The sequence below is a fragment of the Solanum verrucosum genome, unplaced genomic scaffold (assembly GCF_900185275.1).
Source record: "Solanum verrucosum unplaced genomic scaffold, falcon-dt-bn FXZP01000156.1, whole genome shotgun sequence".
Taxonomy (NCBI): domain Eukaryota; kingdom Viridiplantae; phylum Streptophyta; class Magnoliopsida; order Solanales; family Solanaceae; genus Solanum; species Solanum verrucosum.
Window position 1 is genome coordinate 1,265,344 of NW_026020354.1, and position 22,757 is coordinate 1,288,100.

At 34.9% G+C, this 22,757-nt stretch overlaps 2 protein-coding genes across 4 annotated transcripts; both read right to left on the reverse strand.

Moving 5' to 3' along the window:
• Nucleotides 1-61: 61 nt before the first annotated feature.
• Nucleotides 62-2,671, reverse strand: LOC125837614 (protein FIZZY-RELATED 3). 2 transcript variants are annotated; one of them, XM_049516704.1, is made up of 10 exons: nt 1,963-2,671; nt 1,762-1,884; nt 1,588-1,692; nt 1,322-1,501; nt 1,173-1,235; nt 889-1,083; nt 712-813; nt 563-625; nt 390-458; nt 62-303 (listed from the first exon to the last, which is right to left on the reverse strand). In XM_049516704.1, exons 1-10 carry the CDS (start codon nt 2,515-2,517, stop codon nt 250-252), a joined length of 1,509 nt encoding a protein of 502 aa, XP_049372661.1. In that variant the 5' UTR covers nt 2,518-2,671; the 3' UTR covers nt 62-249. The 2 variants fall into 2 exon arrangements, with proteins under 2 accessions (XP_049372661.1, XP_049372662.1); XM_049516705.1 differs by having other exon boundaries at nt 889-1,065; nt 1,963-2,603.
• A 4,765-nt stretch (nt 2,672-7,436) lies between these two features.
• On the reverse strand, nt 7,437-22,628 carry LOC125837612 (actin-related protein 5). 2 transcript variants are annotated; one of them, XM_049516700.1, is made up of 12 exons: nt 22,462-22,628; nt 22,306-22,376; nt 20,036-20,160; nt 19,387-19,431; nt 17,976-18,078; nt 17,579-17,688; nt 9,977-10,086; nt 9,802-9,892; nt 9,290-9,724; nt 8,746-8,873; nt 8,048-8,393; nt 7,437-7,956 (listed from the first exon to the last, which is right to left on the reverse strand). In XM_049516700.1, exons 1-12 carry the CDS (start codon nt 22,560-22,562, stop codon nt 7,456-7,458), a joined length of 2,166 nt encoding a protein of 721 aa, XP_049372657.1. In that variant the 5' UTR covers nt 22,563-22,628; the 3' UTR covers nt 7,437-7,455. The 2 variants fall into 2 exon arrangements, with proteins under 2 accessions (XP_049372657.1, XP_049372659.1); XM_049516702.1 differs by lacking the exons at nt 22,306-22,376; nt 22,462-22,628 and having other exon boundaries at nt 17,976-18,083; nt 20,036-20,156.
• Nucleotides 22,629-22,757: the final 129 nt, after the last annotated feature.

The window sequence follows — 22,757 nt, forward strand, 5'->3', positions numbered from 1 at the left end:
TGTGGCACCAAATTAGATAGAGGCAACAGGCCAAAAGGTAAAAACAAAAGCATCACAATTTTGGGAGATTGTTTACGCCGCAGGCATAAATATGTTTGTGAATAAAAAATGTGTTTAAAACAGCACAATCAATTTTCTGGAGATTGTTTTACAGGCATATACAAATATGCAAAAAGAATAGTATGAATATATTTGTATGATTTGTGTCTTCCTTGATTTCCATTTCCATTTACAGCAACAATAATAACATCAACGTATGTGCGTCCTGCCTAAAGACCATTCTCCTGTGTCCTTCACTGCTGCCTGGAAATAACAAAACAAACAACTAGACGGTAAATGCCATGTTTCTAACAGCGAAAGGGTTAAATCTTGAGGACATTCTGACTTACAGGAGTTTTTACTGATGGAAATACATTCCAAAAGCGGAGTGTCTCATCTCCTGCTCCAGTCACTATTGTCTGCGAGACCACGTTAAATTGTAATTTTTAAGTATGATCCTTTCTTTCTACGATAATGTGATCGATCGATCTCCTTTTCAGACATGTAATATATTGTGCAATACCTGGCCATCAGGTGACATGGCAAGATATAGGACACGCAAACTATGACCAGTTAGAGTGGCAACCTGTCACAACTTGGGATTTAATTAAAATACCCAAAACCATACAATCTAAAGAGAATAAATAAAGAATAACAACTTAATTAGTTTACCTTTGACATTGATGGATACTTCCACACCATGATTTGGTTTTGGGAATACCCATGTGTGCTAACTATCTCATTTACATTTCTACTCCAAGCTAGATTGCATACCTGCATAAATCTTGTCAAATTTCCACAAATTAGGCGGAAAATAAGTTGGCATTGTAATTCCCACAATATACAAACCTGGCTTCCTGTATCAATATGGTTCAACTGATTGCCATTCGTTGTGTTCCAAAAGCGAATACATCGATCAGCTGTTCCTCCTCCTGATGCCAGAAGGCCACATTGGTGAGGAGACCAGGTAATGGCCTTAACAGCGGCAGTATGCTCCGTTAGCTTCAAAACTGGTTGCTGAGATCGCTGATTCCACACTAAGAGCTGTGGATCACAATTCACAACCAACATACTTAGCATATACGTTCTTTTGTTGTTGTTTAATTAGTTGATTAGATGTGTGATAACTATACCTGATTGTCATTTCCCCCTGACGCAAGTTCTCGATCATCATGAGACCATTTCAACCCACATACCTGATTGAGAGAGACAAAAAAATATTGACTCTTAAAAAGAAGATGCCCTTTGGTTTCATTTGAAGTTGTATGTAGTGAAAAATTACCTCGGACTTGTGACCGATAAATTTGCTAACAAAGTCACTTGGAACACGAACGTCATGCTGAAGGATGTTTCTGTCTCTGCTACCCGAAGATAGGATGCGCGAACTCCACGCAAGGACTCCCGTTCTTGTTTGATGTCCACCAAATGTTCTAACCTTTTTGCATTGAGTTCCATCCCAAACCTGAAAGAGATTGATTGATCAGTCCCTATGAATAACTATATATCTCGACAAAACTTGACATTGATTTGTGTACAATCTCTCTGTACCTGAACTTGCCCAAGACTTGTACCAATTGATATATAAGACCCCTCCCTAGTCCATTGGACAGAGCAGACACTATCAGTCGGTCCTAAGTCGCACAACTTTGTCACCTATTGAGAAATGCAATATTCAGTTGAGAGTATCAAGTAGAACAGAAAAAAGAAGCATTTTCTACTCACTCTACTATTTGAAGCTGTCCATAAATAAACACAAGTTCCGAGCCCAACCGCAAGGACATTCTGTGAAGACCAATCAACTAGGTTCAAATAGAAGTCATCTTGAAGTGATGGTGCATCCAGAACCTGCAATCAATGGAAAGTCATAAACTATGCAAAATTAAACGAAGAATATTTAACCATTGTGACTAAATATATATATACCTTGTGGGGTGTTTTGGGCACTTTCCTAGGGGGTTTAGGAGGGGTAGAAACCTCGTTGGAGAGTGAAGTATCTGTATGCCCCAAAACTGAAGGGGAATACGGAGAATTAGGGCCTGAATTTTCAGTTTTAAACCTGAGCATATTCTTACTGGGACTACTCATGGGTGAATTAGCACATCCTTTAGAACCTGCAGGAGAAGAGAAACAACCAAAATCAGCCCCAAAAAGCTCAGATTTCAACAACCTGGAATATGCATCATTGTTTCCTCCTCCTTCTTTCACCGGAGACGCCTTCTCCACCAGACCAAAAGTGTGTAGCCTTGACGAAGATCTACAAGGAATGAATCTATCACTGCAACTTGCAGATTTAGACGACGGAGATGATGACAGGTTCGATATTGTCCGAGGTGACCTGTTGGACATTGGCGATGACGCCAAATTGGTTGTTCGCTTTGATCTGGGAGGAGAAGAAAAAGCATCAAGCCGAAGAGAGGTTTCGGACATTGTAGATGGAAGGTTAATTCCACTCTTTCTTCTTTGTGTTATCGATTCCATGTTTTTTCTTGAGCTCAATTCAATGGCGGAAGCTCAAATTCTGTATAGAAAAAACCTCTATGTTGTTGATGGAAAGAAGGCAGGAAGGTAACGGATAGTTTATTTAGTGAGAAAGGAAGGAGGATTTGATGAAATATTATGAGCGCTTTTCAAGTCCCAACGGTTACTTTCTGCTGCTTCCCTTTATTTTATGTTTTCTCTCACTAGCCGTTGTTGCTTCACTCTTTCTCTCACCTCAAACTACTTCTACCTTAATTACTAGCTTTAATATATCTACAGCTTTTCATTATTTTTTTTATAAAATTAGATGTGGTTGATTATAGTTTTTGGCAGAATATATTTTCATTTCAATTTTATTTATTTTTTTGAAATGAAAAAAAGTAAAAAGTAACTTATACTCAATTATACTAAACAAAAACATACTTACTAATTTTAAATTATGCTAAACTGGTATATGATGATCCATCAATAGGTGATGAGAGACCTCATATATTGAAAAAGATTTATGACTTTGATGAAAAAAATTATACAAATAAGCAAAACAAATCTGAAGTAAATTCAGACGAATCAAGCAAAATAAATAGAAAGTTATAGAGGGGATATTTTCATATAATATAAAAGTTTAGAGGCAAGTTTTAATTATTATTTTTTAAAGAAAAACAACAATAATATAGCTTGGCCTAAAAACAGATTTGAAGTAGATTTTGGGATTTGAAAACCAGTCTCTCAAGAATTAGATAATATCTATGATCAAACCATATATTTCTCAAAAAAAAAAAGAGAGCATACATTTCAAAAATATTTTAAAATTTATGTCCAAATCGGTTCTATAAATGACTAGCCAAAGCTCAAAAGGTCCACACTTTGCAGTTATAAAATATATTCTCTTATAATTGTAAAAATCGAATATAAAAAAAGGTTAACGTAGATAAGTAAATAAGGTATACACATTATGTCTATATTTTGTTTGAAATAATTGTTTATCCAAAGGAAAGGAAATAATATAATGCATAAAAATCAAAACTAACATGCTAAGGGGTTGTTTGATACTATATTATATTAGTAAAATAATATATGTATTAACTCCGTATATTAGTAAATACTTTATTTGGTATACTATGCAATGTATAACTAATGTAAATTATATTGTGTATTAAGGTGTGTATTACTAATGTCATGAATTTCTAGGTATTAATAATGCAAGGATTTTGATGCATGCATTAGCACCAAATTATAATTGTAGAGTGTATCTTTGTAAATAAATATTTTCATGCAATTGTAATTCCCCAAAAGTTTCTAAATTACGACTAGAACTTGAAAAGTTTAGAAAATTAGTCCACACTTTTTTTTAATGTTTTACGGGCACCATCTACAGATGACGGGCCTGCAAAATTCTACAATCATCAAGATCTTCCTGCAAAATTCTACGGACAGTTGTTATTATCAAGATCTTGTGCCTGCAAAATTCTAAAACTGTGAAAGAAAAAGTAACAATTATTATTGGAGGACTTCAATGTAATCTATTTTTGTATAATAGTTCTTACAAAAAATGTTCAAAAATATTCGTAACATATTAAAAATGATTCAATAAAATGTTCTCCTTCCACAATCAATTTTGTCCTTTTTTCCACCTAAGTAAAAAATATCCTTAACCTATTAGAAATTGTTCAAATTTCCTCTCCTTCTACCTAAAAGAAAATATGTTTGTCAACTATGAAATACTAGTTAATATATCTGCACTCCATGCAGTCTTCAAATATTTTATTAGAATTTATACATATAATATTTTTATAATATTAAAATATTTTTAAAAATCCTTTAGCCTATAAATTTGAATAAATTAACTCTCAACATTTTAATCCATTTTACTACTATTAGCATTTTAGTTATATATCTTCTTTGTTTTTCATTACGTAATAATTTAAGACTTTTATAGCTACTAAAATTTATGTTAAGTAGTATTGTATTTGCACTCTTTCCTAAGAAACATGTTAAAAGAAAAAAATTCTCCACAAAAAATTACTCCCTTCGTTCATTTTTATATGTCACATTTTTAAATTGCATTTGCATTAAGAAATTAAGTAACTTTACTCTTCTATCCTTATTTAATGTTTTCTTAAGTCAACTTATCAATAAATGATGAATATGCTAGATTTCAAAAATTAAAATGCATTTAGATGACTATTTAAATTTTTGAGTTTATTTTTGGAGCTAATTTTTTTCACCAATTGATCTAAAAAAAAATTAAAAAATTGTTAAAGCTTCAACTTTCAAGATTATATTAGATTTTTTTCTCCATCTTTTATTTTTAATTTGTTTGTTGAGATTTCTTTTTCAACTTAAGATTTTATAGAATAGTGATTGGAGAGAGTAATTAATCAATGTATGGAGTACTCCAATGAATATTAATTACTTATTAGTTTTCCTAGAATGACCAAAATATATATTTCCAAGACTAATTAACTACTCTATTAAGGGTATAATAGGAAAAATATGGTAATTTATGCATTGATTTTATAAAATGACAAGTATTATAGACCAACTATTAATAGAAAGAGATGACATATAAAAAGGAACGGAGGGAGTATTCTTTGTGGGCATACATTAAATTTCTCCTTTTCCGTGATTAAGACAATATTTTCAAACAACATTTATTCGGATTAATTCAAACATATATTTATATATTTTGTTTATTTAATTCAAGTATTTTTATTACGCAAGACAAACATGTAAACAAACAACTACGTACTTTACACAAAAAACTTTAAAAATCAAAAGGAAACTAAATAATTGGCAAAGTATAGTAAAAAAATTGTAGACATATATATTTATAATTAGAATTTTTTTTTGAGTTATTTCTAATATGCTAAGGGCATTTTTGATCTAATAGATAGAAGGAGGGACAAATCTGAACTATTTCCAATTGGTGAAGGGCACTTTTTGTTCAATTTGTGGAAGGAGGGGTAAATTTTAACCAATAGGTGGAAGGAGGACATTTTGAACTATTTCTAATATGTTAAAGCATTTTTGAACCGTTTCCGTAGTTTTTTATAGTAACTGGTTCATCATCTAGAATTTAAAGAAGTTTTTTATTACTTTGTAATTCACCATTATAATTAGTGCTATTAGAGGTGTTGGGGGGGGGGGGGGGAGGAGGGGTAGATTTTGGGTCAGTTATTGGTCAAAATCAAATCAATCAACTATGATATACATTTATCGATTCAATTGTTATTAAAGAGCTTGAGAATAAAAGCAAACTTGAATGAGTTTTATTCAATCGTAGCATCTGCTCAAGTACAAGTGAACGTAACTAACTCGACTAATTTTAAGGAAGTAATCTAACAACTTATTATAATCTTGAAGATAAGATTAAATATCTTATTCAAACTAATTTAAAAAAAAACTAAACATATTCCTAACAAACTAATAGCCATAAGTTTATCTCAATACACCCCCTCAAGTTTTGTGTTGTGCAATAACAACTAACTTGAATAAACATTGAAGAAAGGTAGGTATGGGAAGAAGCACTCTATTTGAATTCTCATTATTGCGGAGATAACGAAAATCCACGATAATGTGCTTCATTTTAGTGTGGAAAACTGGATTCTTGCCAAGATATGAAATGTCAATATTATCATAGAAACTAGTAGGTATTTGTGATATATGATATCATAGTTCATTCAACAAGTTTTGAGCATAATTGATTTACTTTTGTAACGAAGAGTAAGCTTCAAATCGCAAAGTTGAGTGATATATATGTGTTTCTACAAATTTTAGAACTCTCTTCTGTTTGATTGTGTTGATAAAAATATTTGAAAAATATTCCCAAATTCATTGCACTTAGAAATTCACTCAACTTTGAGTTGTTCACTTAGAAAGTTACTTAACTTTGTTTTATAACTCAAAAGCCACTCAACAATTGATGTTTCACTTATAAAGTCACTCAACTATTGATGTTTTACTTAGAAAGTCACTCAACTATTGATGTTTCACTTAAAAAGTCACTCAATCAATTTAAATAATTTTTTTATAAAATTTTATTGAAATTTAATTTTTATTTTAAACTATTCTTTTGAAGAAATAATAAGATAGCTATTTTAATTATCTTATTAAACTGAATTATTTAATTATAATTCTTTTGAAAAACGTACCGTAGCAATTTACCCCTGAGAAAAAACCTTTTTCGTTTTAGCAATGGTATAATTGGAATTAAATATGTTAAGAAATGATTAAGAAAAAAAGGTTGGAATTCATAAGAAGTAATAAAAAATACGCAGCGTACCAATTTTTTTTTTTAAAAAAACTAGGTAAAAACAAAATTATATTTCAACAAAATTCAATAAACTAAGTATTTTATTAATTTTTTAAAAAACAGTTAATTTTATTTTTTTGTATATTACAAAATTTTAGTTAATTGAAAGTGACTTTCTAAGTAAACTATCAAAAATTAAGTGATTTTTTAAGTGAACTATTAATAGTTAAGTACTCCATCTGAGATATTAATTCAAACAAGTTGCAACAAAAACTTTTCTTCTCCAAAATTGAAAAGATAAAGAGTTTGGTTGCAACTAATAATGCTACCTCAGCCTCTTAAAAGAGTTACTCTTGCGAAAACTTGCCAAACAAAAAGAGACTTGGCAAAAACTCTACTGACAGAACAAGCAAAGCACCTCTTTTGAATTATCCATTTTGGAATTGTGAGTTAGATGTTGAAATGAAACTACGTTTGACGGCATAGTCCAATAGAATTTTGAATACAACCATCATATAATATCATTAACTATATCTTTTTTTTTTTTTTGGTGTCAAATGGCAGGTATAACAAACAATTAGCTAGTGAACAACACTTCCATAGTGCAAGTTCACGTAATTTCGAATAACATAGCTCGCGCTGGGTGTACTAAACCTATGTAAATCTATCCGTTCCAACTTGAACGATTAGATTGTGTATTTGAACTTGTATCTACGAAGCCAATCTTCACCTTTATCATAATAATCCGTTCTACTGAATGTTTGCTGTGGGAATTGCATAGCAGCAGCATACACCGAAGCACCACGCCATGCATCCATAATTGGATCTGTTGCTCTGACAACCTTTATAGGAGTTCCACATGGCCTGATCATCCGAATTCCTGCTTCCAAGCGCTCACCCATACCTGGGTAGAGACAACTCCCGCCAGTCACAAGTATTGAACTTGTCATTTTATCCTCCAAGCCTTGTACCCAACTAGGCAACCTTCTCAATGACACTCCAACCATTTCGTCCAACCCCGACTGGTCTATCCCAATGAAGTTGGGATTGAATAAAACTTCAGGACATCTAAATCTTTCAACCCCAAGTATGATTTGAAAATCCTCCTTTGTTAGAGGACGGAAACGTGGCACCTCTGAGGCAGACGCTCCAGATTCTGATCCTGGAAAAAATGTAGGGTCGATCTCCTGTGCAGATAGGTTACATCAGGATACACCTTTAAAGAACAATCCAACACAGAGACTAACGCCAAACAAAGTGTCAAGAAAACATACTGACCCGAAGCCTAGAGGAGATGCGAGCCAACTCAGTTTCATCATGATCTGGCTTATCATCGTCATCATCGTCATTATCTCTACTCATTAGCTTGTAGAGTTGCCAATCTTCATCCCTTTGACCAAACGTATCTTCACCTTTCCCTCGATCAAATGCTGCCGTTGTTAACAGACGCATCCTCTCTCTTTGGGCAGCATTCAACCTCTCCCCGCGACCAACACCTCCAGAAACATTATTATTGCCATTTGCATGGTTACCATTTGTCTTCAATCGCTTTCGCTGCTCAAGTTTTTCAGAGAGCTCTTTGTATTTGGCTCGCAACTGCTCCAAATAGCATTCTGGGTTTTCCCTACACAACACAAGATGAATTTATAAAATAAAGAGATATTGAAACATGAAATATCGGAAACAGCCTCTCTACCTCCATGAGGTAGTGGTAAGGTTTGCTTACACTCTACCCTCCCCAGACCCCACTTAATGAGATTTCAGTAGGTATATTGTTGTTGGTGGTGTATTGAAGCATGAAATATACCAGGATGCAGCAAAACTGTAATTAAAGTATGTTATTTTTTGCCTCATCTTTATAAATACATATATCCATTTTGAGAAGAAACGGATACTACTGCACATCATTGTAAACAAGTTTAATTAATGCTAGAATAAGCTAGCTCAAGTATTATCTGACATGAAATACAACATACATGCGCTTTTGTTCCTCAAGTTTCTTTTCCTTCTCCTTTTCTAACTCCTCCTCCAGACGCCTTTGTTTAGCTCGTTGCCGTGCTTCAGTTGTGGATTTCAGGAACACTTGTCTTCTCTTCTCCTTGAGCTATTAACAAGTTTCAGTATTTCCATTTTCAGTTGAAAAGTTTTAATATAAAAAAATGAAAATAAGTGGAAGATGATTTTGTACAATGCTGGCCAAGAGAAATGGAAGAGACAATTGCAACAATAAATTTAGTTGCAACAGCTCTCTTTTTTTTTAAATCTACTACATAAAGTACCAGATAAGTTCAAGAGACAGCATACGGGAATTACAGTATAATATCTCACAAAAGTTGAGCTATTAAAACATTATGATGACATGAGTTTATTTCTCATACGAAGTGCATTAATGTAACACCACAATATTCAGAAAGTAAAGGGAAAAAGACTTGGATATCGAGTTCTTCACCATCACAAAATTTTTTTGATATACAACTGCCCAACAACAGTGACTACCAATATGGCGATATACGAGCATACCTGCTCCGCCGAAAGTTCATCATCAGGTATATCAATGAGATAATACTTCTCAGCTGCAGAAATATCCACTTTCTCTTCACTTGGAACTTGCTCACCCTTGGCCTTCCGAAGTGATTGAGTAACTTTTGCAAAAGCGGATTCCACTTCACGTTTAGCAGCATAACCTCTACTCACAAGGAACGACACAATTTCATCATCCTCCTCAATGTCCTTGAGCTCCTCTAAGAGGAATTCCAAACCTTTTAATTCATTTTCAAGTTCATTTATTTTTGAGGATCTTTTCGCTTCAGCCATCTCACGCAATCTTTGACTTTGTTTCTCCTTCAAAGCTGCCTTTCTAGCAATTTCTTCTTCTGATGGAGGTTCTTCGACTGGTGATGGAGTCCAAGGAAGTTGCCAACATCTGGTTTTATCTTCAGCTTCTTTATCCCCTCTCTGACACAATAAAATCAAATATTTTACCTCCGTTAAGCAGATTAGAGAGGCTGGGCAAGAGATAAAGTGCTAATTACCTGAAATAGTTGAACCTCTGAAGCATAGTCTCCAGCTATGTAACAGTGTTCCATCTTCAATTCTTCAACCCTTTCCCATGTAAGCTTTGATCTGTTTAAGCATTTAAGAAATGAAGCCTGAGAAGCAGCCAAAAGTTTAGCAACATCATGACTTTCAAAGAATTATAACACCTACATGTGATGAGGGTACTTGAGTGAAAGAAGCTGCTTCAGATAATCAGTGACATGGTAGCCACCAACGTTAGTTCGACAGCACGCTTCATAGACAGGTTCTCCATTTATAAACTGAAAATACAACAAATTCCATCATATATTTGAGAAATGAGAGCCTACCACTAGCAAAAACTGCATCATGATATGTGAAGCAGAAATTTAGCCTGAAAGTGCATGGGGTCTTAAATTGATCTCTTTCACATACTGGGACCTGCGCCAATTGAAAAATGCTAGAAGGGCCAAAATTTCCCTTCAACTATGAAAAATGGGGCAACTTTCCCTTCTTTGCAAATTGTCCCAAATTGCCCCTGCTGTTAATGAAGTGGGTCATTTTCACTCTTAAAAACTAACAGACCTCCGTCTCATTTTTTAACTCATCTTAATTTATACAAGTGGAAAATAAAGATAAAGACCCATGAACGTATCTAAGCCGTCCCACCAACCCAATTACCCATTCCAGTCATAACAACAGACAACTATTTTTTCTTTCACTATCTATCAAAACTTTTAATTTGATAATTGTCCACAAAGGCCTATTGCACTATCTGAACTGCAGTGTGAAAAATTCCAAACTCAGATGCGCTACTCCTTTCTCTTTTTAACTTTGTTAAAAGAATTGCTGATTACATTTTAATTCTTTGGGAAATATCTTAAAGTTCTTCGAATTAAATTAAAAAAATATATTCCAAATTCTACCAGCTTAGTAGACAACCATTTCTTTGACATAACTACAACTACTATACAATATACTTTTATCTTTGTCCCTTCTCTATCTTTGTTTTGTACTCTCATATATATAACCATGCCTAGAAACCAAACCAATGTTCTTTTCTTTTCTCATGAAGGGATAATTTGAAGCAGTGAATAAATTTGGTAATATTTAAATGTGACTTTTAAGTGGGGATTTTGAAATTTAGTTCATGTATTAACGTATTAAGATGGAGAAAAGTGTGACTGTGAGATCCGGGGGTGTACTGAAGAAGAAAAACTCTTCTGGGTCCGAGTCATTGAAATGGGTAATTAGGTTAGTGGGACAGGTTTGATGGATTTTTATTTTCCACCTATATAAATTAAAATGGGTAAAAAAATGACATGGAGGTCTATTAGATTTTAAGGGTAGAGACAGTCCAATTATTAACGGCAAGGGCATAATTGGACCACATGCAAATGGTGGGTAAAATTGTGACCCATTTTCGATAGTTGAGGGGAGATTTTGTCCCTTTTCATCTTTCAAAGATGACACCTTCTTGCTTTACATTTGGCATCGTCAAACAGGGACAAGGTTAGCACCTTTTAACATGTGATAAAGGTTTGCTAAAGATATCATTAAGTAAATAAAAGTGTGTTCTCTCTAACAAAACTTAAGCTTTTAGATGATATAGATGGTCACAAACTTCAACATGGTTTCAGAGCTTGAGTGAAAAAATATCACTATGCCACATACCAGCTACATCTGCCAAGAAAATCTTATCCTCGTGCAATTTCCGAGCAACTTAAGGGTTGTTAGCATCAAAAACGTTTTCGTTAGTATTGTGCAAAAACCAACACCACTCCAGGTTCCTCAGCCTGCGGCGACCGAACTCCAAAAAGAAGCTTCGCCAAATATGGAAACACCATCGTATGTGTTGTCACGCACAATTGGCAATTTCAAATCCTGTGATACGTCAGTCTCACACATCGGTGAGTAAACCCTTTTCAAACCACTTCTAGTCCTTAGCAGAGGCGTATCCAAGGGGGGGTCATTGGGTTCACGTGAACCCATGGTCCCCTCCTGAGATCATATATAGTAGTGTTATATTTTTAAAAAAATATTGAAATATAGATGTGTGAACCCACACTTGAAGTATCACATAATGCGATTATGATTGGATGCACCTCTCTCCGCGAGGTTAGAAATTTGAATTTTATATTTATCTTGTTTTATTTTTCTTTCTAAAATTAGATAGCACTTCTCTAAGTGGTAATTGCTATATATATAATTTTAGACCTAAAATTTTAAAATTTCAACGGTTTTCAATAGTAAAAGCCTAAATGTCGAACCGATCAAATTTATATCATAAATCAACCTTTTTTATAACAGTGCACCCATCATCTCAAAATCCTGGATACGCCTCTGGTCCTTAGGGTTCGCTAGTCTATTTTGAGACCACCCATCTAAATTCCTTCAATTTCCGACCACCGAGGTAGGGTTCCAGCGTTACAAACTTGTTTTCGGCCAGATCTCTCTTCTTTGACATCTTTTCTGCGAATTTACGTTAGTGGAGACGCTTTAGACATTGCATCCCCCCGTTTAGTTTGCAAAATATTTGTTGATTCTCTGGCAGTTCTCAGGTCATCTACCCGACGAGTTTTTCCAGCAACATCTGGAATTTACTTCCTGCCCAACCTTTTCGGCCATATTTGGTGGTTAGTTGTTTATTTTTGGTTAGAACTCTCTTCAATCCAACAATATGTAGCTTGATTTTGATGTTTCTTTTTTATGACAAGGAAAACCCGCAATCGCTACCCTTTCGATGCGCACAGGATGAAACCCCCGCTCCTATGCAATAGCTCACAAACCAACAAACCACATAGGAGAGGTAACCCGCACTAGGCAAGCCCGGTGCAACGAGCTCGACCCAGAAGACAAACCCCTTGCTTTCGCTGGCAAGGGGTTTCGAGCATCAGACCTCCAACATGGAAGTCCCAAGCCCAAACCACTGGGCCACCCCAAAAATACGCGATTGTGATTACTTTTTTTTTATAAAGTTAGGGTTAAGAGTTTTGTGATTACTTTGGAACCCTTACTTGGAGGTTCTAACTAGGGGTTGGAAAATTAGCCTATGAATACATGAACCCGCCCAAGCTTGGGCAGGTTAATTACCTGCTCCACCCATTTATAGCTCAACATTTCAACCTGCCCAATTCAACCCATCTAATTTGGGTTAACATATAGCCTAAATTAATCCACAAGAAACCTTGACAAAATATTTTTAAAAAGACTTTTTTGTGACATGTGTTAGATATGGCCATAATAAACGGAAAAAAGTTAGTAGTTTTATTTGAAAATGAAACAAGAAATTAAAACATGCTAATAGTTGGGTGGATCGGGCTATGACCCATCGTTTAGCCCATCTTGACTCAACCCATCTTATAGCCCCAGTGACCTCATTAACCAGCACATTTATCAACTCTACCTATTTTGACTCGTCTAAATTCAGCCCAACTCACCCATTAGTTCTAATTTGTTTGGGAGATACTGAACAACAGTAGTAGAATTGAATTATCTCATCTCCGTTACAACCTCATAATCTAATATCTACTTTTAAGTGAGTGAGAATCGTCATTCAGTTTCAAGATCCTAAGTAAGATGACCAGGATTGTGTTTATTTTTATTTTTTTTTATAACCGAGAAATCCGCATGTGACCCGCCCTTTGGACCAATCACAACCTTCAAAACTCGGTGGATAATGCCCCCCCCCCCCTCTACCCTTCACCACTTAAATATCGGGCTTCGCTTTGTATGATGCAGTGAAATTAAAAGCGCGCCTAAGCGCAAAAGCGAGGCGCAAATACACTTTGCTTCGCATGACCTAAGGCGAGGCTAATGTCAATGGGCCCTTCTAATTTTTTTATTTATTTTTAAAAAAAACATTAGTTTAAAAAAAAGGGTCCTTTTAAATTATTATAAAGTGTTTGTTCCAGTTCCCTAGACTACACTTAAGGAAGTCATAGAGTCTCTAAAAGACAAAAAAAATGATGAAGAACTATAAGAAGACAAGGAATTGAAGGCTTGAAGCACAAAAAAGAACAATCAGATTCTTATTCCGCTGGCAGAACAAGCAGCAAGCAAATACATGTATCTTCTTTCTCTTATTTCTTCTTACTTTTACTTATTTCATAAATTGTTGATGCTAAACATTCAATATTTCATACTCCTTTTTATCTTTGTAGAAAATTTAAAAATAAATGGGAATATGGGACACTTGTCCTTGTTTAATGACTGATGGTGTCTTAACTTTAATAATGATCAATGAAAATTTAATACTTGTAAGAGGATAATAACAAAGATAATTTTCTTAGAAGCCATATAGCCATAGTGGTGGACCCCATATATATGTAGTTGTATTTCATTATTTGCTGTGTTATAATTGCATGCAAAGTTCTTTTATACTTTTTTTGTTGCAACTTAAAAATAACAAAGAACTTGTCCAGTGTCCCCTTTTTTTGTTCTTGTTGTGTATTATTATTTATTATTTAAAAATTATAACTGCTATATTAAAACCTTCTTTTTTTCCAGAAGTAGAAATGGCAGAGGACTTGTCTAAAGGCAATAGAAGGGATCCTGGTTGGAAATATAACTACTTGAAGGACCCTGATGACACTACAAGAGTCACGTGCAACTTTTGTGGAAAAACAACCACGGGTGGAATTAATCGGGCAAAACAACATTTGATCGGAAACTTTAGAAATGCAGCAAAGTGTAAAAAATGCCCAGAGGAGGTTAGAGAGGAACTGAAAAATTACATGGAGACAAAAAAAAGAAGGAAATCTATACTAACGAGTTTCCCGAATTTGATGAGTTTGAATATCAAGACAATGTTGGTGGAGAAGATGAAGTCCAAGAGATCAATCATAAAAAAAGAGGCGGCGGAAGCTTTCCTAGTGGCTCTAATAAGAAACTGGCCAAAGGAAAGGGACCTATGGATGAATTTCTACAAAAGCGTGGAACACTTGGGCAAACAAATATCAAAGACTCATGTGATAAAGAAGCAAGAGCAATGACGATTCAAAAAGTAGCTCGCTTCTTTTATGATAATTGGATCCCATTCAATGTAGCTCGCTCAAAAAGTTTTAAGGAAGCAATTGAGGTTGTAGGAAGGTATGGTCCAAACGTGAAACCTCCAAGCTACCATCAATTAAGAGTTCCATTACTTAGGAAGGAAGTTGAGTTGACTAATGAGATTATAAACAAACATAGAGAAGAATGGGTGAAGTATGGAACTTCCATTATGGCAGATGGTTGGACAGATAAAAAAACAGAGAACTTTGATAAACTTTTTGGTGAATTCTCCACATGGAACAGTGTTTATTGAGTCGATAGATGCTTCCTCACTTGTTAAGACCGGAGAGAAGTTATGTGAATTGCTAGATAGATACGTGGAACACGTTGGAGAACAGAATGTAGTTCAAATTGTAAGTGATAATGGTAGCAACTTTGTGTTGGCTGGTAAGAATCTATTGCTTTAAAAATTTAAGTTTTATGTTTTACTTTCTAATATCGATCAAAGTTTTAATTTCTAAATTTTAACATATCTATTTACCCTTTTTTTCTATAGGTCAACTGTTACAGAGAAAAAAAGCACACATATTTTGGACGCCATGTGCAGCTCATTGTATAGATCTTATTTTGGACGCCATGTGCAGCTCATTGTATAGATCTTATGTTAGAAGACATAGGGATTCCTATCATCAAGAAGACCCTCCAAAAAGCAATTGCCCTTGTCGGTTTCATTTATAGACACTCAGGAGTCTTAAATATGATGAGAGATTTCACTAAGAATAAAGAGTTGGTGAAATGTGGGATTACTCGATTTGCAATGAGTTTTCTGACTTTGCAACGGTTGCATTGTCAAAAAACAAATCTGCGAGCAATGTTTACATCTGACAAATGGGTGATTAGTAGGTGGGCTAAGTTACCAAGGGGGGAAAGTGCAACACATACTGTCTTGACGGCAACATTCTAGAGTCAGGTTTCTAATATTTTGAAGATAATGGGGCCTCTTGTTAAAGTGTTGCGATTAGCTCATAATGAGAAAAAACCTGCCATGGGGTACATTTATGAAGCCATGGATAGAGTTAAGGAGGCTATTGCAAAGGCATTTGAAGGGAATACTGCAAAATATAAAGATATCTTTAAGATTATTGATGAAAGATGGCAATGCCAATTGCATCATCCATTACATGCTGCTGGACATTATTTAAATCCAGAGTTCTTCTTTCAAAATCCAGCTATTGAGAATTGTCAAGAAGTAACAGATGGGCTGTATCCTTGTATTGAAAAATTGGTTCCAAGCACTGAAGTACAAGACAAGATCATATCAGAGATACCATTGTACACAAGAGCTGAACAACAATTTGGCCTTCCTATTGCAAAAAGAGCTAGAACGAAAAGATCTCCTGGTAAGTGAAAACAATAACATTTAAATTCTTAATTATTTAGTTTATGTTTAAAAGTTTACTTAATACTTCTTACTTAGTACTTAGGTAATAACTTATACATAATGATGTCTACATAACACTTTTTACAGTTGAATGGTGGAATTTATATGGTAATTCAGCTCCCAATCTCCAAATATTAGCCATTAGAATTTTGGGTTTAACGGCTAGTTCTGCTGGATGTGAGCGTAACTGGAGTGTGTTTGAGCATGTAAGTACTAAGTACTCGTAGCGGTATACATCATATTTATTAATTTTTCTTTGCATAGTTAATCAATTAGACTAATTTACTAACACTAACCAATGCAACAGATCCATACCAAAAAAAGAAACAGATTGGAGCATCAAAGATTGAATTATCTAGTGTATGTTAAGTATAATCGTGCTTTAAAGCTCGTTATGACTTGCAGAGTGTCATTGATCCAATCTCGTTGGATAACATTGATCATAGTAATGAATGGTTGGTTGGGAAGATGGGTAAAGTTTGGTGATGACAACTTAACTTGGGGTGATGTTTCAAGAGCGTCGGGCATTGAGGATGTGTTGACATACACAAGGTGACAAAAGAGAGTCGGAAGTTATTACAACTAATGCCTCAAGCTCCCGAGCTCCACGTGTTGACATAGAAGATGAGTTGATTCAGATGAGTAGGGGAAGAAGAGATTGAAGGCTATAAATCTAGTGATACTGATACAATGAGAATCCCTATTGAGGAAGATGATATGGAAGAATATTATTTTAGTGATTAGAAGTAGAATATATAAGCAACATATGTTTTGATGAACCAATCTTCATTATAAGCACTACATATTTACTATTTTTGTGTCTATTATGCTCTCTCTCTCTCTCTCTCTCTCTCTCTCTATATATATATATATATATATATATTTTGAAAATTCTTCATAGTGCACTTTTATATATTTTAAAAATTCTTCATAGTGCGCTTTTTTTAGTGAATCCCGCGCTTTTAGTGCACTTTGCGCTTTAAGCTCCATCAGGCTTTAGCGCTTTTTTGCGCTTTTCGCTTTTGACAATACTGGCATGGTGTGGGACTAGGATTGTGTTATACTCAAGGTCTATTTAATAACATGATATAAAACCAAACATAGGTTCTAGGCTCTAGTCTCACCGCCATTCATTATCAAAATAAAAAATCATGTTTTTGACTCATTAAAATGGAATCAAGCCTACAGGTGAGGGGCATGGGGAAGATACAAAGGTGCTCTCTACCGGTTTAAAATTTTACATGAGATGGTCACACACATCAACACCACCCATAATTTATTTTCCCCTTTCAAATAGATAAAGCACAATGCTACTACCATGTCAATTCACTACAGCCGCATGATAGGACTCTAAAGCATACCGGGATGACATGAGATGTGGTAAATCCTGAGGTGATTGCAAGGCCTGTATCATTGCAAATTCCAAGCTGTTGGTTGTATTTGTAGCTGAATGCAGCATCTACACCGAATGCTGCAAGACAGAAAAAAATGCCTACCGTGAGCAACAAGTTCACATAAATGCCACAGAAAGTCATGTTCTCAATTATCAAATCAACAAACTGTTGTTTGGTGAGAAGTGAACCAAGTAACTATTGTCATCAATGAAAGAACTTTCAACAAGGTCATGATAAAACAAAGCAACCTTAGGTTTAGGATGATAAAAAAGACGACATGATTACAGGAACACCATACGACTTTATGAACAAAAATCCAAAGCAATACACAACAGCCCTGGGCAACTGATATGGGTGTTCATACCTACTGAAGGAACTCCATATGACTCAAAGAGAAGCTCAGCCATTTTGCCACGAGATTGAACTGGATTGCAAGCACATTCAGTAATTAAGATAGGATGGTCAATCTGCCCTGCCACAGATTTGAATAAGTATTGGTTTAAGGGACTGCAAGCTGAAGTTTAACAACAGGATATATACAACAAAAATTAAATGCACAAAATCATAGTTTGCCTTTCACCATATTTTAAATATCTTAGCTTTGCCAGTCCAAATTATTTTGTTCTCAATAAAGATAATGGTTCTTGTGATATAATAGGGAAACTGAGGATGTATACTTGGAGAATTCTACACAAGGATAGGGTTCTGCAGAAAGAGCATCTAGGCAGCTGACTGGATTATCATATGTGCTCCATAACTTCACAATGTAAAAAGAAAAATGTTTCATTCATGTCTACAAAAAAAAATTTCAACACCCTTTATTCCCCTCTCTATATATTGTCTACATAAGTGACAGAGCAGTCAAGTCTCATGCTCTCCTTATATTACAGTAGCAAATCTCTGACTGTCCGTCACATCACCCACTGAACCCCAAATATACATGCTATGCACCATAATCTATGCCATCATAATCAGTTTGGAAGTGAAAAGATGGATCGTAGGGCAAATAGCTTGAGTAGTGGTATCTCTGTGCATATATGGTATAATGTGTACGCCTTATGAGAAACAAAGGTATGCAAACTGAAGTGCATCTCTTCATTTATGCATTTGCAATGCAATCGCGACAATATATCATCACCCAATTGTTTAATGCCATGACTTCGAAAAACCTAGATATGGAGGCACATCAATTGACACGGAATATCTTACAAAAGGGGAAAAAAGAGAGATGAGAAAAGAGGATAATGTCGGAGATTCCCCTTTCCAAAAATAGTACATACCATACAACTTACTTGTGTAAAGTATAAATATTGATGTCGTTAAGGTCAGACAACTTTTACCATAAATATTTTTCTGCCAATTTTAACGAGTTTATGAAGTCTCTTTTTTATTCTGACATATATGTAAAACTATAAGGACCTTATATGATGCTTGCTTAGTCCATGTTTCTTCAATTTCTTTTCTGTGTAAGCATATCAATTTGCATCCTGTTTATGCTTCCTAGAAACTACAGTTGGATAAAAATTATGTGGTAAAGATAAAAGATAAAAAAGAAGACAAAATAATTTGACAATTGACAATGATCATCAAACCTCAAAGACCAACAAAGACAGTTTATATCAAAGAGAAGCCATAGTCAAAGCAAAGGCCACAACAATGATTTCAAAGTTTCTCTCGAAAAAGTAAGAACCAAAAGATTCTAATTAAACCAAGCTGAATATAGTTACATCAGATCTATCTCATCCTACGAAAAAGTTGGATGGAAGCTAGCATACCTGTGACTGATCAGCACCTAATCGATCAAACCCAAAGTCCAGGATCTACATACGGAAAACATAATGGTGACATGAGTACCTTTTCAAAAAACATAACGGCAACATGATTAATGCACACAAGACAAAGTAATCCGTAACCATCATTTGTTTCATATGTCAGACTCAGGTTAGCAACATAGCATCACATAAACCAAATTTATGCATCCAACTATCTACACCAAGAACACCACGTATGGCATCAGTGCCAGCAAAAAGTAGGGAATGAATCATTATTGAAAAGTGTTGCGCTACAATAGGCCGCGCATTAATATTCTAGTCAGATTGCACTGTCTTGACACTCTAAAATTAGATCATGAATTTGCCTTGCCACCTTGGCCTAACATCCCAAAGAGGTTACAGTTGAAATCCAAAGAGGGTGTTCTCTCTTGATAAATAGGAACGGGTCATAGAACACAGTAGTTAGACCTAATGTCTAGATAAATTGTCAGCTATCCTGATAGTTTCATACTCTGGTAGATGGTTTGATCTTTCTATCTGGGAGGGGGTTCGGGTATAAAATTTATTGACATCACAAATTTCATGGTCAAGCTTACAAACATAGAAAAACCATTTACCCAAATACTATCCCCACAAAATAGAAAACCCTTACATATTCCATTATCTCAAACTGATAAACAACATTGCTCTCAAATGCTGAACGAGGTCCTGAACGCGTGCAATCAAAGTACTTCAGTAGCGCAGGATTGTGATCACCAACAACTGTTACTGTTTCACCTGCAATATGATAAGGTAAGCATAATAAAACACTGAAGCTAGTATTCACCAATGAAATGATGATGTATTATATGCATTCAATATTTAAAAACATGTTCATGGTAGGTGATGTTTAGCAAGAAGTCATTTTGATCATTTCTTCACCAAACATCACTACAGACTGTTCATTGGGAACTTTTTTTCCCCTGAAAACAGTTCTGTCCAGGCCAGCTTGCACACACCTCGACAATTTAATAATATCTACATAGGGGTTGTTTAGCACGAAATAATTCAGATCATTTCTTCACCAAACACTTCACTATAATCTGATCATCTTAGAACTTTTTTTTTTTAATAAGATTGAGTTCAGATCAGGTCGCTCGCACCTCGATAAATCTACCAAATGCTTGTTAGTTGTTACCTCCCATTGGCACAGGTATGGAGTAACTCTATCCACCAAGACTTATACAAATGGGAAGAAATCACCTAACTGTTTTTTTTCTACAAGGATTTGAACCTTGGTCTCCTTTGGTGCATTTAAACTTCATTGACCTTAATGTCATACCCTTGTGTACTTCATTATGGAATATTATTAATCATAATTGGATAATTAAGCACTAGTCAAATTAGAAACTTACAGTAAACTCACCATCCAAACTGGTCCTGACATTGCTTCCAAATGAGTTATCATTTTTAAATCAACTACCAAAGGATCAATTAGTTACACGATCAGTAAAAGTTTGATGATTAGCCAAACAAGCCTTTAGAATCAATTCTATCCTTCATGTGCGGAAGAGAAATCCATCACAGAGGATAATATAACCAGCATAATGACTCAACCTAATGTTCCAGTTATGCAGAATGGAGAGTACTTTAGACATCCTGTTTGAATTGAACTGCACTCAATGAAGCAACTCTAACTCAAGACAACCTGATTAGAAGATCCATTTGCATAGTTAATAGATGCTACATGTGTCAGAAGGATATAGAGATTTAAACACCTCTTTTTTTATAAGGACATTGTAAAATAACAGCAGATAGTTGGAACATGTTTATCTTCTTTTGGACTCATCTGGGTTATGTTAGGTGGTATCAAGGATGCACATGTGAGCTGGAGCACTTGGCAAATTTAGTTTTGAGAAAAAAATAGTTAAAACACTAATTAGCAATCTGAACCAGTTTTGAATCCAACCCAGCCAAAATAGACCCAATAGCTGACCCGACCAATTCATTTTTATCCTAAAGAAAGCCGAAGTGCTCATATTTTCGTTCACTGGTGGTTTATCACATTTCATATGTTATATGTTGTTTTGATCGATACTAACTTACTAAGTGAATGTAATGTTATTTTTTTATGTGAAATTTGAGAAGTGAATGGTAACTAGCTTACCATTATGTTGTAATTGTTATTGGTTCCATGTACGTTAATAATTACTTCAATTTCCATGGCCTTCTGTGGAATCTTTCAGGGTTGACCCACATTTGTCTTGATCAAGAAGATTGTTTGAATTGTTGATACATGAATACATATTGTCAAGTACACTCGGAAACAAGAAAATGATTTATTTATTTTACATGGAAAAAAAACGTGAAGATTCCATAAGAGGTGTTAAGTTAAACCTCCTGAATGTTCCTTTCACTTATCAAAAGAAAGTAAAAGCAGCAGGATTAACATTTAACAAGATAGAAATCTAGAGGCAAGCCAAACAATTGAAAATACTAACATCACTCGTTTTATTGCCACAACCGGTAAACCCACTGTGAATAACATCCCCCCTTCTCAATTAGCTAACTTAGGGTGTGTTGGGTAGTTCCAATTATCCGTAGTTAAAAAAATTTAGAAAATAATTTCTCTAAGAAAACAAGTTCCTTAAAACTGAAGACAATGACTTCCCTAGTGAAAGTAGAAAAAATAAGTTCTACAAATAGCATTCTGCAGCGATTGTGTCCTCCCAATCCTCCAACACACCTCATTTTCAACCCCACTCCACTAGGTCAGACCCCTACCCAACCCAACTCCTCGAATAAATAGGGATGACAAGAAAATAAGTAGAAAACACACTTATTTTTTGCATTTTCCTTTATAATGAACAGACCCTTAATCTAAAATCTTGTTAGTTTAGTAAAATCATGAAAAATGTGGCTCCAATTAATACATAAACATACCAGTGGTTTTGTGACGAGGCCTCTGAACAATATTCCGGAAGATAACGCGAGGTTCATTCTCACCTGCCCACCTGTCAATTAACAAGAAGCGGAGCTAAAGCACACCAAATACAGATAGAAACAGAGAGAGAAATTGGGGGATTTAGGAGTGAATACCCAATACGGAAATAGGAAGCGCCATTGTCAATGACAATAGGGTGACTTGAGTTGAAGGAACCGTAATCTGATTGCCTCTCTATTTTCGATATGAAAGGCATTCTTCCCTTGTTTGCCCTATTCTCCTTCTCTTTGCTCTTCTTCCTCTAAACGCTGTTGCCCTAGAGCTTCATGGAGTGTCACCCCACAAATTAGTTAAAACACTCTCTACCGGCTACCAGGGTCAATTTTTATTTTTATTTTTATTTTTATTTTAAAGGAAATGGAACTCATATCTTTTTTCTTTATTTTCACCA